The following is a 17,205-nucleotide window of genomic DNA, read 5'->3' on the forward strand; positions in this document are numbered from 1 at the left end:
GCTCAGCCGCCGGCCGCACCATTTTCGCCGCTTTGCTAAGGCGACAGGAGGTCTTGGAAACGCGCTTCCACGTGCTCCAGCCCCGGCTGCTGCGATCCCCGTGCTCCAAGTTGGTGAGGTCGTTCCTCATCGGTTTTTCCCACGAAGCTACGCAGCTTTGCAGAGGTGGAGCCACCGGCAGATCAGCAACCTCAGTATCCTGCTGAATGACGATTTCGGAATCGACAGGACTGATAATCTGTCAGAGCGCCGCATGAAGCTGGAGTACTTCCTGGCTAACTAGCAGGTGCAATGCTGGTGTTACGAACCACTGGCAAAGAAGCAGGAGAAGGCGCAACCATGAAGAAGCAAGCACTTCAGAGTGACAAAAGTACCAGCATCGGCGCTGCAGTACGTCAGTAGTAGAAAGAAAGAAAGAAAGTAGTGCTTGTAGTCTTAGCATACCACATAACTACATGGATAATACTACGTAGTACATATTAATGAATGAAAGCTGGGAAACATGATAGACTTGGTACCAGAACGATAGCAAAATACAGGCAAACCAACGTTCGGTTGAGGACCACCAGGGATCACTTCCAATACGTTGTCAGCATTGAAGATGACAAGGACGATCTCAACAACACGCTTAAAAAAACTGCTTTGTTTGTGAGGCGTCTAACTACAAACAGCAGAACGAACTACTTGTAGAGAAAAGCATTGAAACCACATCAGGCAACACTTGAGAAAGCAAGCCTGACTGAATCGTGCTCAAGCTTTCTGTTCAATGACCAATCTGCAATCTGACGTCACAAGAGCCCCATCGAGCACGAGACTCACGTTCTCCAGCGTACCCAGAATCTGGAGCAGAGGTGTGAGCATATCCGACTGCGTCTGCATTCTCATCACTCGATTGTCCGTGCTGTCCCAGTCAAATCTCACGGAGCTCCGCATTTCGAGCCGCTGTCCTTCCAGAGCCTCCGCAAGAGGCGACCACTTGCCTCCACGTATGCCGCCTTGTCCATCGCTGTTCAAGTGAGGGAACACCAGTCTCAAGGTTTCTCTCGATATCGTAACACTAGTAACAGTGGTGGCCATGAGCGAGTCGTCAGCAACCATCTCCATACGCTTGAGATCGACGCGAATGTCAGCAAAGCAGAACGAGAAAGCCCCCCAGTTGCGTAGCAAATCCTCTGGCCCACACAAGTTGCCGTCAGTCACATCCGGTGTCATCGTTCTGCGCAAGAATTCCAGCGCGAATGTATCCCACATATGAGCTGGGGTTTTGAAGCCGCTACGAAAGACTCGGAAGTACTCGAGCGCAATCGCCCAGATAGTGATCTCTGGCGGGGTAGCGATGGAGCGCCGAAAGCCGAGTTCTCGGATCTCCTCCTGAAGCTTGTCGATGCCATGCTGAAGGTCCTCCACCTTCTTAATCTGTTTTTGCCTGTACCGAGCCTGGTGCTTTCGGTGCTGTTGCCGTTGTAGTAGGTTTGACTTCTTGGGGGAGACTCGGAGCGTTGACAACCACCCCTTGACCGTTGCGTGACTTAGCGCTGAACACTCACCTGCAGCTCCTTTGGGTAATGGGAAATCACGACTTGCATCAGTTTGCCTGGTTCTCGTATCCGTCGAAAGCTTTGCTGCCTTCGCCACTGTAGGCAAGCCAAGTGAAGTTGTCCGCCTCGTTTCGCCCGAGAGCCTCAATGCCGACCGATAAAGCTTGATGGCTTGGTCGTCAACTCCTTCAACATGGCTAGGTCGATTAGGAGCTCGCTGATTGACAGCACCGACGATTTTGTCACCCAGCGCCAGGTAGTTAGGAGGCTGGAGAAAGCTGGAGTACATCGGGAGTCGTCAGAAATTGGGAAATGATGCCTGAAACGACAGGCTGCGTTCGCATTTGCAGTGCATGATGGTACATGTCCTGGCGCTACCAGGCATGACGTTGGTGCTTCGCAATCAGCGATGACAGAGGCAGCTGTGACTCAGTGCGTGACCAATACAATTCAGTACCGATACGCGCGTGCTAAATCCGTTTCCTCCCGTATGGCTACATTATGTGCACCACTCGAGTCGTTACATATCCGACGCACGCAGCAAGTTGGGGAGCCGCGCAACGCCAAAGCGCCGCGTCACTTCCCCTAGTTCCCTCCTCACCTCCCGCGCAGCAGCCATGGCGATGCCCACGATGGCCGCGCTGGCCAAGCGCATGACGGGCGCCGCGAACGACTCCAAGTTCTTCAGCACGACCAAGAAGGGCGAGACGCACGAGCTGCGGCAGGAGCTGGCCAACCCGAGCCGCGAGAAGAAGAAGGACGCCGTGAAGAAGGTGATCGCCAACATGACAGTGGGCAAAGACGTGTCCATGCTCTTCACGGACGTGGTCAACTGCATCCAGACGGCCGACACGCAGCTCAAGAAGCTCGTGTACCTCTACCTGATCAACTACGCCAAGAGCAACCCAGACCTGACCATCCTGGCCGTCAACACGTTCGTCAAGGACGCGGCCGACCCCAACCCGCTCATCCGCGCGCTGTCCGTGCGCACCATGGGCTGCATCCGCGTGGACCGCATCACCGAGTACCTGTGCGAGCCGCTGCGTCGCTGTCTGCAGGATGAGGACCCGTACGTGCGCAAGACGGCGGCCATCTGCGTCTCCAAGCTCTACGACATCAACCCCGACATGGTGGAGGAGCAGGGCTTCCTGGACATGCTACGCGACCTCATCTCGGACTCGAACCCGACCGTCGTGGCCAACGCCATCGCCGCGCTGTCCGAGATCGCGGACAACAGCGGCGGCGCCATGGCCTTCAAGATCTCCAAGTCGGTGCTGCAGAAGCTGCTTGCAGCGCTCAACGAGTGCAACGAGTGGGGGCAGGTCTTTGTGCTGGACGCGCTGGCAGGCTACACGCCCGCGGACTCGCGCGAGGCCGAGGGGATCATTGAGCGCGTGACGCCCAGACTGCAGCACGCCAACTCGGCAGTCGTGCTCTCGGCCGTGAAGGTCATCATGAAGTTCTTGGAGAAGGTCTCGGACGCCGACACGGAGCGCAGCCTGTCGCGCAAGATGGCGCCGCCGCTCGTGACGCTGCTGTCAGCGGAGCCCGAGATCCAGTACGTGGCGCTGCGCAACATCAACCTGATCGTGCAGAAGCGCCCGGCCATCCTGGCCAACGAGATCAAGGTCTTCTTCTGCAAGTACAACGACCCGATCTACGTCAAGATGGAGAAGCTCGAGATTATCATTCGCCTCGTCTCGGAGCGCAACATCGAGCAGGTGCTGCTCGAGTTCAAGGAGTACGCGACCGAGGTGGACGTGGAGTTCGTGCGCCGCTCTGTGCGTGCGATCGGCCGCTGCGCTGTCAAGCTGGAGCGCGCCGCCGAGAAGTGCATTAATGTGCTGCTGGAGCTCATTCAGACCAAGGTCAACTACATTGTGCAGGAGGCTATCATTGTGATCAAGGATATCTTCCGTAAGTACCCGAACCAGTACGAGAGCATCATCGCTACGCTCTGCGAGAACCTGGACACGCTGGACGAGCCCGAGGCCAAGGCGTCTATGATCTGGATCATCGGCGAGTATGCTGAGCGCATCGACAACGCTGACGAGCTGCTCGAGTCGTTCATGGACTCGTTCGATGACGAGACGGCCCAGGTGCAGCTTCAGCTTCTGACTGCTACCGTTAAGCTCTTCCTGAAGCGTCCCAATGAGACGCAGGACATGGTCCAGAAGGTGTTGCACAAGGCCACGGAGGAGTCGGACAACCCTGATCTACGCGACCGCGGTTACGTGTACTGGCGCCTGCTTTCGGCCAACCCGGAGGCTGCCCACGCCGTCGTGCTTGCCGAGAAGCCGGTTATCAACGACGACACGTTCGCACTGGAGCCTACGGTTCTGGACGAGCTGATCGGCAAGATTTCGACGCTCGCTAGCGTGTACCACAAGGTCCCCAGTGCCTTCGTGGTGCGCTCGACGGTCTCGGAGCTGCGCGAGCACCGCCAGGACGATGACCACAGCGGTGAGGATGAGGACGAAGGCTCTTCGGACCAGCAGGAAGAAGGCTCCAGCGGCCATCAGGCCGATGGCCCAGTGGACCTGCTCGACATGGGTGACCTCTCGCTTGGAGGCCCTGCGCCGACTGCTCCTGCACCCGCGGCGGCGTCGGCCAGTGCAAGTTTGGTCGACATTTTCGGTGGGCCGGCCGCCCCGCCAGCCCCCGTGGCCCTTGGCGGTGGCGCCTCCGCTGTCCAGAAGAAGGTGCTGATGAGCGCACAGCAAGGCAAGGGGCTGCAGATGACGGGTGCGTTCACGCGGCGCGGTGGCAACTTTGTGCTGGACGTGGACTTTGAGAACCAGGCACCAGTGCCGCTCGCGGGCGTGAGCATCCAGTTCAACAAGAGCACGTTCGGAGTCGTGCCGATGCAAGCCACGGTAACATTCCCGCAGCCGCTGGCGCAAGGCCAGACTGTGAACCAGGTTGTACCTATGGGCGTGAGTCCGCAGTTCGTGAACGCAGCCGTGGCACCGAACCTCGGCCTGCAGGTTGCGATCAAGAACAACTCGAGCGGCGACGTGGTGTACTTCCAGTCAGACCTGGATCTGTCGGCGGTCTTCACGGAGGCCGGCGGCATGGAGAAGACGGAGTTCATCAGCATGTGGCAGGGCATCAGCGAGGCCAACGAGCACTACTTCACGCTGGCCACCGGCGGCCGTGGCGTCGACGCCGTGTCCGAGCGACTGGGTCGCAACAACGTCTTCTACGTGGCCAAGCGTCCTATCGACGGCAAGGAGATCGCGTACTTCTCTGTCAAGACCATGACGAACGTCGTGGCACTCTTCGAGCTCACCTTCGACAGCTCGGGCACCACCAAGGTGTGTCTCAAGCTGGAGCAGAAGGCCTTCAGCGCACTGCTGCAGCAGACAATGGAGCGCCTGCTAGCGTAGGAAGACTTGGTCCTGGGCTAGCACAGAGGTGGGCGGCCCTTTGAAACGTAGCGATCGCAGCAGGTTAGGACCGCCGCCACCGACACGCAGACGGGTAAAGAGATAAAAGTGAGATGCATTTGGCTTTGTGGTATTCAAAGTGTTGGCGTCGTGAGCGGCCGCGGCCGTTTGAGGCGGCGGCTTCTCAGTCGACAAGATCATTGCCAGCCAGCATGGCGACGGAGATCCGGGCGGCGCCCGAGGCGGTGACCTGGCAGGACCGCGAGATCCGCTTCGATATCTCGGCGGCGGCCATGCAGCTGCGCAAGGGCGAGACCTTGATCGACGCCATCAACTCGGTCGAGGACACCAAGGGCAACAACGGAGACCGTGGGTCGCTGGAGATCACGAATCTGAGGCTGCTCTGGGCCTCGCACAAGTCGGTGCGCACCAACTTGAGCATCGGCTACAGCTGCATCCAAAGCCTCAAGATCCGCACCGCCACGTCGAAACTGCGCGGCAGCACGCAGGCGCTGTACGTCATGACCAAGTACGCCAATAGCCGCTTCGAGTTCATCTTCACGAGCCTCGTCAAGGCCAGCCCGAGGCTGTTCACGACCATCCAAGCAGTGTTTCGGTCCTACGAGACCACCAAGCTCTACCGAGAACTCAAGCTGCGAGGCGCCATCATCAAGGAGAAGGAGCTCACGCTGCTGCCCCATGAGCAGGTGTACACGCGGTTGAACGGCGTTTGGAACTTGTCGTCGGACCAGGGCAACCTCGGGACCTTTTTCGTGACGAACGTCCGCATCGTGTGGCATGCCAACCTGGCCGAGAACTTCAACGTCAGCATCCCGTACATGCAGATCAACTCGGCTCGTATCCGCGGCTCCAAGTTCGGCCCCGCGCTCGTGGTCGAAACTTCGGCGGCCAGCGGCGGCTACATTTTGGGCTTCCGAGTGGACCCCGAGGAGCGGCTTCACGAGCTGTTCAAGGAGATGCAGAGCTTGCACAGCGTCTTCTCGACCAACCCCATCTACGGCGTGGAGTTCGAGATCGAGGACAAGCCGGCGCCACTGGAGCAGCTCAAACAACCTCGAAAGATGGACGACGTGGAGATCGAGGAAGACTACTCCAGCTCCATGGACGCCTTCGCTGCCTACTATGCCGCCGTGAACAAGAACCAAGACCGACCAGCCACGTTCTCCAAGGAGCTCGGCCTGGCCATCGAGAGTCTGCCGGATGGCTTCAGTGTCGGGGACCTCTGGTACGTCAACTAAAGCGAGAGTTGGACGCCTTAAGAATGAATATTGCAATGCATTGCCGAAGGCGCGAAATTGTGTATTGACTAGTCAGCTGAGAACTGTCGAGCGGGGCTGATGAGGCTGTTGGCTGCCGCTCCGTTACCAGCAGCGCTGGGTCCGCCGGGAGCGCTTGATGTCGCCGCGGAAGCTAGTTGGGATGCCTGCTGTAGTTGTGGCATCGGCGTGTTCGGAATAGCCGTCAAAATGTTGTTCTGCACGTGCTCCACAGCTTCGCGGGTCGTGACGATAGGCACACGCCCGCCCTCCACGATCCGCACAAACTTGCGCAGTTCGGCATAGCAATGCGCGAACCGGTCCGCGTCCATGTCGGCCATCAGCTCCGCGATCTCCTTGCAGAGGTTAAACGTTGCCAGGAACTTGCCGTACTGCGTTGGCTCCTCTCTTGCTGGTGGAGCAACTCGAGGAGGAGGACGTGCGTTCCTCCCAGAAAAATGCGGCGGTCGCTCCGGCGGCGCTGAAGCCTGTGTGGGTGGTCTAGCTGCTGCAGCAGCACTGGCAATCGGAGGGGTAGCAGCATTAACAGCAGAAGGCGAAGCAGGAGGCGGCGGTGGGCTCTTCCGAAACGAAGCCAGCAAATTGTGCACATCTCTCAGCGCAATGTCCTTGTCCGTGTGCTCCCGCACATACGTGAGGATCTTGGCCGGCTCGACGTTGGCCTTCTGGAGCGTGTGCACCGTGCGCAGCACATTAGGGTCTGTGATCTTGCGGATCATCGGGTGTCGGCGATACTGTCCGTCCGACAGTGCGTGGTTGTGCCTCGACGTATGGGAACTCACATGCACAAAGCACTTGCCACTCGTATAGTCCCTCCGCAACACCAAAGTGATCTTACAAAAACAACAATAACGTTATCAGCATCGTCTCCAATAATGACAAATAAAAAACACCTACCTGTGCAGGACAATTGATAGCTCTCGAAGGTTGTCGAGCCCTCACCCCCGTAGACCTCGACCTCGGTCGTCCGTGGTGCGTGCACACCACCGCTTTACTGTACGTGCCCATCTCCTCCGGCAGGAGCTCCCCGAGCGGTACAGCCATCCCCCGTCTCGTGTATTTCTCGGCGATTCGCTTGTTGCGCGTCGTCACGGGCGTCGCCGTGCGTACGGAATAAATCTGGAACGTGCGCTGCTGGTACTCGGCCAAGTACTCGTGGAACTCTTGCCATGTGACGAACACCGTCTTGGCCAGCGGAGCCACCGTCACCAGCACGTTTTGGTCGTGCGGGGACGAGGGACTCCCAGTGTCCACATGGAGCTCGGAGGCGGCCTGGTCTCCGTCCGATTCGGAGCCTCTCGGGCTATTGCTGGACTCGTGCCGCAGCATTGTTGCCCAGACCAGACACTGTCGATAATGCTAAGTTGTATGAAGGAAATAATAAGTTGAGTTGCGTTAGGGGATCATAGTTTGATCGAGTGAAAGTCTCAGCTACACTTCACTTGCGCAACTTAATCTCGAAAGTAAAGTATTATTTGGCTCAAGTTTTGGTAAGTTTGGTAGGGTGGTGAATGCTTGATGCAGAGGCACGTCGAGGTTCCTACCATTGGGCAAATGCCAATGCTTTGGATGGGAGGATTCTGGTGCTTGGTAGCTAGCGCTTGCAATGCAACGTGAATCCGCTGCCAATATTTCATGCTGCACGCATGGAGACTATCGGCAAAGGAGCGTCGGGGACGGCGTGTGGCTCGGCTGTTGTAGCTGGTCGGAGAGGTCGGGACACCCACCACTTGAAAAAAGTCTCCGCCACGCACGACTGTGGCTGGTGTCAAGGTCGTTGCGTTGCGGCGGCGCTGCAGTGACCGCTGGACAGGGCGCGTGATTGCATATAAAGCAATACCGCCCGTATCAACGCACGATCCTCCACTTGCTTCGCATCTTCAGGTGCTCGAACCGACTCCCGGTAAGAAAATCCATTCCGCCCCTCGTGCATACCTGCACCTCGTAGTCTCCGATGTCGACGATGACGGAGAGCTGGAGCGTCTTATTTCCGCTGTCGACCAGCTGGAAGAGCCCTATGGTTGTCGTCTCGATGATCGCAAGAGACTTCTGAAGGAGGGAAGATGCCGGGAAAAAGTCGGAGTGGCGCCGCGACCAGGTGGTCCAGCGTCATGTGGCTCAGTCTCCTCTATTCCGGCGAGCGTTCAGACCTGAACTTCAAGTGTACACGCGTGGTAGCTCGTCCAGGAGTATTCGGTCACCGCATGGCCGCGAGCGCAGCAATGTAAAAAGCGGCTCGTACACAAGACAACGCGCTTGCTTATGGCCACGATCTCGGCTGGGAAGGATGTTGAGATAGGTGTCATGTACGTCGTCGTAGCAACTGGTACTCCATCGAAACGACCGTGGCAAGACAGATCGAGCCTCACCCCACTTTTCAATTTCCTCGTGCACTCGCACGTTGATCACAACCTCCACCCAAACCGTACTAAGACACACCACTACCATGTCACTGGAACCCCTCCCAGTATTCACCGCTCGCGACATCGACGAGCTGGAGCTGATTGACCCGGAGCTCCTCAGCTTGATCGCCGCGGATGACAGCGACGTCGCTCTCCCGATGGACGTCGATGCTTGCAACAAGAAACTCATGGACGACTTCACGCCATTGAACCCGACGTCGTCACCGACGGCAGTGGACGCATTCAACCCGGGCTTCTCGAAGCTCGAGGTGCAGGACCTCATGAACCTCTTCGCACCGGAGGCTCTCAGGATCCCGACCATGGTCCGAAGCTACTCGGAGCCCACAAAGAAGCTCGGCAAGCGCGGCAAGAAGTGCACCTACGCCGCTCGAAGGGTGCGTTCGAACACTATCTTTGTGTTTGTTGTTCGCCGATCAAGACGCTAACTTTGCTTTCGTTCTTGTCATTACAGAGAGAGGTGGCATTTCTCCGACAGGAGTCCGTGGTGCTTGAGAAGCGCCTGAAGGACCTGCGTAAGGACCGCGTCGTGTCAACTCAGACCCGCGAGCAGATTGTGCACGAAACCCACCAACTCGCCAAGTCCCAGGCTGAAAACGAGCGCCTTCGCGCGTTGGTATCGAGCCACGAAACCAAGATCCGCCAGGTTGACGCGTACATGGCCAGCGTCAACCACCCCCAGCAGTCCGTCTCGTCCCCTTAAATCACCCCCAGCCAGTGCACGCACTTCCAATGGCGTGGTTGCATAGGTGGAGACCGATCTGTTGCGTTTTGAGTATTATAGTCCGTCTAGTGTTGTGCCTAATGTTTATAAACCGCTTGCTTAATGGCCTTGTGTGCTGCTACCAGCTGAAAGATATACCTAGGAGTCAGCTTCGACGCGCATGTGAACGGCACTCGCAGTCTTACTGGCTTGAATAGATGCTAGCTTAGCTCCTACACCCGTACGGAAAGCGCACCACAACATACTGAGCTGCTGGAGACTGCACACCCACGTGCAAGAAACAATTCGTTAGTGGCTGAGTACGCAATCACACAATACAGCAGCGCCACACACGAGTTGGATAGTGCAAATGCGTCGATAAGAGGTTCAGCGCTGTCCTGGACGTGTGTTCTGCGCGAGACACATCATGCACATACAAAGTTAGCTCCTGTTCAGCTAAATACCTTCTTGGCCATACTGCAAGGTTACCGGTCAAGGTATAATCGCTGGAGACTCTCGTTCTTTCGCAGCATTGCAGCCAAAGCCAGAGCGCCCCGAGGCCCAACAGGGTTTCTGCTTAAATCGACCTATTCACAGTACGGTTAACATCGAGAAACCACAGCCGTGTCAAGCTAAGCTCCCTTCGCTACCTGCTTGAGGGTTCGATTTTGCTCAAGAGCGATAGCCAAGGCATGGACGCCGTTACTGCCAATCTTGTTGTCCATTAACTCCTTCTCACGGTAGACGGGTTCATCGTCACCATTGCTGAGATCAAGCAGTTGGAGCGCTGGGGTAAGCTGCACATGCAATCAAAACGTGGGGTGAGCCAACAGGTCATTAGGATACAACAAAGCTCAGAAGTGTACCCGTATCCCGCTCGCGAGGAGAATTGCTCCAGCATCAGCAATTTGACAATTGGTTAGACGCAACTTCACAAGTGAAGTGGACTGCTGGAGCATGCTCTACAGAAACAGCAACGATTAATACTAACAACAAGAAAGCTTTTTTATGAGAGCACGCTTGTGATAGTGCAAGCGAGTCATACCGCAATCAGCCCGCAACCAACACTTGCAACGGGCAAGCGGTAGTACACAGCCTCAGTTTGCGAGAAAATCTCCGAAGAGCTTGAAGGTAGTGATACTGCGTCTTGTTCAGCACCTTCACCAGTTTTTCGTCGACCTGCACTCATAATCCACTTTTTACGAGGCTTGACGGGCAACGTTGCTGGTCGCAGCTCCAATTCCAGTGGGGCAGCAAACCCTAGAGCCTTCAGGTAGCAGCACAATGAGGACCCAATAGTCTTTCTTCGTAGTCACTACAAACCTACCATTGAGAGCTCATGGAGCGATGCATCAGCCCGTTTTTCCGTGAGCGGAAGTAGCACATAGCGGAGGAAGCTTTTCACCACCCGATCAACGGGATTCGAAGGCAAACGCCCATGTCGGCTGCAGCAAAAACCACACCATTATCCCCCAGCAACTACCCAACTAGCTTCCACTATAACCCCACGACTAACCTTCGTCGTCTGTTCCTCTCCACCTTGCAGCACCACTTGTTGATCGTCTGCAGGAAGGCCTGCGCCTCGAACACGTCCAGTCGGGAAAGGTCGTAGGCATAAAGGAGCTGCTTCTCCGGCCCCGAGAGCGTCTGCACTAGCACCGGATGCAGTCGAAGACTGTGTTCAATATCGCAAACACAACATTCAATTGAATTGAGGATTGCACGGCCGTTTAGAGATGCTACAAGTGGATAATTACTTGCAAAAGTGCTTCAACTGGCGTCCGATAGCCTTGAGACAGAGTTTCTGCAGCGACTGGACGCGACCTGGAGCTGTACAGGGGTAGGCACATACGTTGCAATGCAGTGGCAAGTGAGAGAACTCGCACGTTCGCCCCCACTTTGACAGGAAACACACGCGTACGAGGCGGATCTTGAAGCGCCGCCATTTGTGATAAAGTGATCGGATGTAGCCATCTGTCCAAAAAGAGTCAGCTAAGAGTCGATTCCGCCAATCAGAGAGGTTAGAGAATATTTTGGCGAATGAGGACGCGTGACCAGATCCATGTCGCACAGCGTTGACCGCTGTAAACTAATAGCTTTAAACAACGGATCACTTTAAAAGGCAGATAAGGTGTAAAAAGCACTGTGTGAACCGAATCCTTTTCACAATGCATATTGTTTCCCACCGTGCTGAGAACCGAGGGCACCAACGTCGAGTCAGTCGGCATTCTCAATCAAGCAACGTGCAGCTCAAGTCGACCTGAGTCCCCCTGGAAAGCTGTGGTGTATTGCGTACCCAACGATGTCTTGAACGTCGGGAAGAGATTCAACGGCCAAGATGCGCCTACATCTAAAGGTGCCGTCTATTGGACGCTTCTGGGCCCTAAGCAAGCGACGACAGACGTTGTCTACGTAGAGCAAGTGACGCCATCGCTGTGCCTAGCAGCTGAAGAATGCCCAACAAGACGAGAGCTCCCTCGAAGATGGACACGTGGACGGTGCCTCGTTCTCCATTTGTTTCTTACGTCTCGGCGGTGAAGCTGCCTGTTTGTGTCACCGTCTCGACGACTGTGCCGTGTAGACGCAACAAGCTTCGCACTTGAGGACTGTCCTATTAAATTACGAGCATTGAAGGGTCAAGGCGAGCGCTAGGACACGGTGGGGTCTTCCGTTTCTACTATGACAATTGAGAAGGAGTGGTGCCTCTGTGTTGTCCGATGTGCTGTGTCGCTGTAGAACTACAAGACACTTCCAAGCGCAATCTTTCCAGTGATTATTGATTGAGAACACGAGCTACGATGGCAACGACTACGAGAGTTTTGAATTTTGTTTTTTGTATTGGTGAAGTCAAGCCAACCAAAGTGTTGTGCTGTGTAGGCTCATCTCAATTTTGATACGGGATATCTCACCGGGAAACCAGGCAAGTTTCTCTCAAATGCTCCTTGATACTTCTTCTGGAGCAACATACACATTTGTGAAATGCAGACTACACCTTGTCGATAAAATCGTTCATTGGCGCAGGCATGTTTCACATCAACAATATTCACGAAGAGTCAAACCCTTGTCGGCATCTTCTAATTCCGAATTTGGTACGCTATCTATCTACATCATGTGCGTTTAAAGCACGCGCAACGGCGTGGCATGTATCCGTGCAGTGTTCGTTGGCGTGAAAATTATAGGAGGCAGAAGAACAAAGAGCGAACGCAAAGAAGCAGACTCGGCGCTCGACCGGCGGGTCCATCAGGCCAGCGTAAGTGTTGTTTTTGCAGTTGCAACTCTACTCGAGACACACGCTTCGGGGAGGTTGTGGCATGCAGGTTCGGCGGAAGCGGTGGGTCTTCGCGCGCCTCGACGTGGTGTGGCAGGTATCTGGTCTCGCTCGTGTTGTTGCCGTCGTTTTTGCAGGCGGGAGGCATATGCTAGATATATGTATGTGTGCCATGCAGAGCAAACGCGGGGGTATGCGGAGCTCAAGCGCAGAAGAAGACAAGGAAGGAAGGAAGGCAGACAGGCAGGCAGGCAGGTCTCTATGGAAGTTGTATGGTTGATGGAATGTTTGTTGTTGTGGCTTGGACGTGTTGGTGCAGTCTGTTGTGTATTGTTTGCGTGGCGTGGCTGGGTTTGTGCGTGTTCGAGTTGGTGTTGATGTTGGTGTGGGTACTGGTTGGGAGATGTTGAGGTCGCGGTGTGATGGAGGTGTGCGCGTGTGCACGTGTGACAGTTGGGAGTTGCCGTCTGCAGTTGTTGCGTGTGGCGTTCGCTTGGTGTATACGCTGCGGTGATGGAGGGTGTTGTTTGTGGCGTGTTGTTTGTGACGGCGTGGTGTTTGACGGCTGGCTCAGGCGTGTTGGTTTGTTGTTGGTGTTGTTTTACGCGTATGTATCGTGGAGATGATGGTGCGTGTGTTTTCTTGAGAGAGTGGTTGGTGATGGTGTGTTTGCTGGTGAATTGGAGTTGAAGGAGATAAAGTTGTCACCCAGAAGGAGGAATACGAGAAGCGCGTGGGTGCTACATATTGCAATGGCGGTTTCCGATGTCGATGTCGGCGTGGACACGTGGGTCGTCTCTGTGTTGCGCGCAGGCAGCGGCGTCTTCCATATCGTTCCAAAGTCCAAGGTGCAGGTGGTCCAAGTGGTGGTATCAAGTGCAGACAGAGCCCAAAGTTCAGGTTTGAGTGGCGAGGCCAGGTCCAAGTGCAGAGGTCACGCTCAAGACCAAGTACAAGCTACGACGGGTCAGTGGTTGTGTGTCTCGTTCCGTTCACGGATGCGTGCGTGGGAGTATACTTGGCGCAGTGTTCGTTGGCGCTGTGTTGCGTGTGAAGGCCGCAGGAGGCAGAAGAGCAAAGGGCGAACGCAAAGAAGCAGACTCGGCGCTCGACCGGCGGGTCCATCAGGCCAGCGTAAGTGTTGTTTTTGCAGTTGCAACTCTATTCGAGACACACGCTTCGGGGAGGTTGTGGCATGCAGGTTCGGCGGAAGCGGTGGGTCTTCGCGCGCCTCGACGTGGTGTGGCAGGTATCTGGTCTCGCTCGTGTTGTTGCCGTCGTTTTTGCAGGCGGGAGGCATATGCTAGATATATGTATGTGTGCCATGCAGAGCAAACGCGGGGGTATGCGGAGCTCAAGCGCAGAAGAAGACAAGGAAGGAAGGAAGGCAGACAGGCAGGCAGGCAGGTCTCTATGGAAGTTGTATGGTTGATGGAATGTTTGTTGTTGTGGCTTGGACGTGTTGGTGCAGTCTGTTGTGTATTGTTTGCGTGGCGTGGCTGGGTTTGTGCGTGTTCGAGTTGGTGTTGATGTTGGTGTGGGTACTGGTTGGGAGATGTTGAGGTCGCGGTGTGATGGAGGTGTGCGCGTGTGCACGTGTGACAGTTGGGAGTTGCCGTCTGCAGTTGTTGCGTGTGGCGTTCGCTTGGTGTATACGCTGCGGTGATGGAGGGTGTTGTTTGTGGCGTGTTGTTTGTGACGGCGTGGTGTTTGACGGCTGGCTCAGGCGTGTTGGTTTGTTGTTGGTGTTGTTTTACGCGTATGTATCGTGGAGATGATGGTGCGTGTGTTTTCTTGAGAGAGTGGTTGGTGATGGTGTGTTTGCTGGTGAATTGGAGTTGAAGGAGATAAAGTTGTCACCCAGAAGGAGGAATACGAGAAGCGCGTGGGTGCTACATATTGCAATGGCGGTTTCCGATGTCGATGTCGGCGTGGACACGTGGGTCGTCTCTGTGTTGCGCGCAGGCAGCGGCGTCTTCCATATCGTTCCAAAGTCCAAGGTGCAGGTGGTCCAAGTGGTCGTATCAAGTGCAGGCAGTGCCCAAAGTTCAGGTTTGAGTGGCGAGGCCAGGTCCAAGTGCAGAGGTCACGCTCAAGACCAAGTACAAGCTACGACGGGTCAGTGGTTGTGTGTCTCGTTCCGTTCACGGATGCGTGCGTGGGAGTATACTTGGTGCAGTGTTCGTTGGCGCTGTGTTGCGTGTGAAGGCCGCAGGAGGCAGAAGAGCAAAGGGCGAACGCAAAGAAGCAGACTCGGCGCTCGACCGGCGGGTCCATCAGGCCAGCGTAAGTGTTGTTTTTGCAGTTGCAACTCTATTCGAGACACACGCTTCGGGGAGGTTGTGGCATGCAGGTTCGGCGGAAGCGGTGGGTCTTCGCGCGCCTCGACGTGGTGTGGCAGGTATCTGGTCTCGCTCGTGTTGTTGCCGTCGTTTTTGCAGGCGGGAGGCATATGCTAGATATATGTATGTGTGCCATGCAGAGCAAACGCGGGGGTATGCGGAGCTCAAGCGCAGAAGAAGACAAGGAAGGAAGGAAGGCAGACAGGCAGGCAGGCAGGTCTCTATGGAAGTTGTATGGTTGATGGAATGTTTGTTGTTGTGGCTTGGACGTGTTGGTGCAGTCTGTTGTGTATTGTTTGCGTGGCGTGGCTGGGTTTGTGCGTGTTCGAGTTGGTGTTGATGTTGGTGTGGGTACTGGTTGGGAGATGTTGAGGTCGCGGTGTGATGGAGGTGTGCGCGTGTGCACGTGTGACAGTTGGGAGTTGCCGTCTGCAGTTGTTGCGTGTGGCGTTCGCTTGGTGTATACGCTGCGGTGATGGAGGGTGTTGTTTGTGGCGTGTTGTTTGTGACGGCGTGGTGTTTGACGGCTGGCTCAGGCGTGTTGGTTTGTTGTTGGTGTTGTTTTACGCGTATGTATCGTGGAGATGATGGTGCGTGTGTTTTCTTGAGAGAGTGGTTGGTGATGGTGTGTTTGCTGGTGAATTGGAGTTGAAGGAGATAAAGTTGTCACCCAGAAGGAGGAATACGAGAAGCGCGTGGGTGCTACATATTGCAATGGCGGTTTCCGATGTCGATGTCGGCGTGGACACGTGGGTCGTCTCTGTGTTGCGCGCAGGCAGCGGCGTCTTCCATATCGTTCCAAAGTCCAAGGTGCAGGTGGTCCAAGTGGTCGTATCAAGTGCAGGCAGTGCCCAAAGTTCAGGTTTGAGTGGCGAGGCCAGGTCCAAGTGCAGAGGTCACGCTCAAGACCAAGTACAAGCTACGACGGGTCAGTGGTTGTGTGTCTCGTTCCGTTCACGGATGCGTGCGTGGGAGTATACTTGGTGCAGTGTTCGTTGGCGCTGTGTTGCGTGTGAAGGCCGCAGGAGGCAGAAGAGCAAAGGGCGAACGCAAAGAAGCAGACTCGGCGCTCGACCGGCGGGTCCATCAGGCCAGCGTAAGTGTTGTTTTTGCAGTTGCAACTCTATTCGAGACACACGCTTCGGGGAGGTTGTGGCATGCAGGTTCGGCGGAAGCGGTGGGTCTTCGCGCGCCTCGACGTGGTGTGGCAGGTATCTGGTCTCGCTCGTGTTGTTGCCGTCGTTTTTGCAGGCGGGAGGCATATGCTAGATATATGTATGTGTGCCATGCAGAGCAAACGCGGGGGTATGCGGAGCTCAAGCGCAGAAGAAGACAAGGAAGGAAGGAAGGCAGACAGGCAGGCAGGCAGGTCTCTATGGAAGTTGTATGGTTGATGGAATGTTTGTTGTTGTGGCTTGGACGTGTTGGTGCAGTCTGTTGTGTATTGTTTGCGTGGCGTGGCTGGGTTTGTGCGTGTTCGAGTTGGTGTTGATGTTGGTGTGGGTACTGGTTGGGAGATGTTGAGGTCGCGGTGTGATGGAGGTGTGCGCGTGTGCACGTGTGACAGTTGGGAGTTGCCGTCTGCAGTTGTTGCGTGTGGCGTTCGCTTGGTGTATACGCTGCGGTGATGGAGGGTGTTGTTTGTGGCGTGTTGTTTGTGACGGCGTGGTGTTTGACGGCTGGCTCAGGCGTGTTGGTTTGTTGTTGGTGTTGTTTTACGCGTATGTATCGTGGAGATGATGGTGCGTGTGTTTTCTTGAGAGAGTGGTTGGTGATGGTGTGTTTGCTGGTGAATTGGAGTTGAAGGAGATAAAGTTGTCACCCAGAAGGAGGAATACGAGAAGCGCGTGGGTGCTACATATTGCAATGGCGGTTTCCGATGTCGATGTCGGCGTGGACACGTGGGTCGTCTCTGTGTTGCGCGCAGGCAGCGGCGTCTTCCATATCGTTCCAAAGTCCAAGGTGCAGGTGGTCCAAGTGGTCGTATCAAGTGCAGGCAGTGCCCAAAGTTCAGGTTTGAGTGGCGAGGCCAGGTCCAAGTGCAGAGGTCACGCTCAAGACCAAGTACAAGCTACGACGGGTCAGTGGTTGTGTGTCTCGTTCCGTTCACGGATGCGTGCGTGGGAGTATACTTGGTGCAGTGTTCGTTGGCGCTGTGTTGCGTGTGAAGGCCGCAGGAGGCAGAAGAGCAAAGGGCGAACGCAAAGAAGCAGACTCGGCGCTCGACCGGCGGGTCCATCAGGCCAG

The 17,205-nt window shown here is 55.7% G+C and overlaps 5 protein-coding genes across 5 annotated transcripts; 3 read left to right on the top strand and 2 right to left on the bottom strand.

The window, feature by feature from the left end:
• Positions 1–2,155: 2,155 nt before the first annotated feature.
• KRP23_9175 (AP-2 complex subunit beta) lies at positions 2,156–4,927 on the top strand (the record flags this gene model as incomplete). Its single annotated transcript, XM_067894701.1, has 1 exon — positions 2,156–4,927. The coding sequence occupies one exon, from the start codon at positions 2,156–2,158 to the stop codon at positions 4,925–4,927; it is 2,772 nt and encodes a 923-aa protein (XP_067742352.1).
• Positions 4,928–5,139: 212 nt separating this feature from the next.
• KRP23_9176 (Bardet-Biedl syndrome 5 protein-like protein) lies at positions 5,140–6,186 on the top strand (the record flags this gene model as incomplete). The annotated part of the gene is made up of 1 exon (XM_067894702.1): positions 5,140–6,186. One exon carries the CDS (start codon positions 5,140–5,142, stop codon positions 6,184–6,186), a length of 1,047 nt encoding a protein of 348 aa, XP_067742353.1.
• A 68-nt stretch (positions 6,187–6,254) lies between these two features.
• On the bottom strand, positions 6,255–7,554 carry KRP23_9177 (uncharacterized protein; the record flags this gene model as incomplete). Its single annotated transcript, XM_067894703.1, has 2 exons — positions 6,255–7,058; positions 7,123–7,554. The coding sequence occupies 2 exons, from the start codon at positions 7,552–7,554 to the stop codon at positions 6,255–6,257; spliced, it is 1,236 nt and encodes a 411-aa protein (XP_067742354.1).
• A 1,117-nt stretch (positions 7,555–8,671) lies between these two features.
• On the top strand, positions 8,672–9,348 carry KRP23_9178 (uncharacterized protein; the record flags this gene model as incomplete). Its single annotated transcript, XM_067894704.1, has 2 exons — positions 8,672–9,022; positions 9,100–9,348. The coding sequence occupies 2 exons, from the start codon at positions 8,672–8,674 to the stop codon at positions 9,346–9,348; spliced, it is 600 nt and encodes a 199-aa protein (XP_067742355.1).
• Positions 9,349–9,507: 159 nt separating this feature from the next.
• On the bottom strand, positions 9,508–11,294 carry KRP23_9179 (Nucleotide-binding oligomerization domain-containing protein 2; the record flags this gene model as incomplete). Its single annotated transcript, XM_067894705.1, has 10 exons — positions 9,508–9,628; positions 9,703–9,759; positions 9,838–9,935; positions 9,999–10,145; positions 10,215–10,310; positions 10,394–10,615; positions 10,676–10,793; positions 10,865–11,023; positions 11,106–11,178; positions 11,270–11,294. 10 exons carry the CDS (start codon positions 11,292–11,294, stop codon positions 9,508–9,510), a joined length of 1,116 nt encoding a protein of 371 aa, XP_067742356.1.
• Positions 11,295–17,205: the final 5,911 nt, after the last annotated feature.

The sequence above is a fragment of the Phytophthora ramorum genome (assembly GCF_020800215.1).
Source record: "Phytophthora ramorum isolate Pr-102 chromosome Unknown Phyram_PR-102_s0008, whole genome shotgun sequence".
In the NCBI taxonomy this organism is placed as follows: domain Eukaryota; phylum Oomycota; class Peronosporomycetes; order Peronosporales; family Peronosporaceae; genus Phytophthora; species Phytophthora ramorum.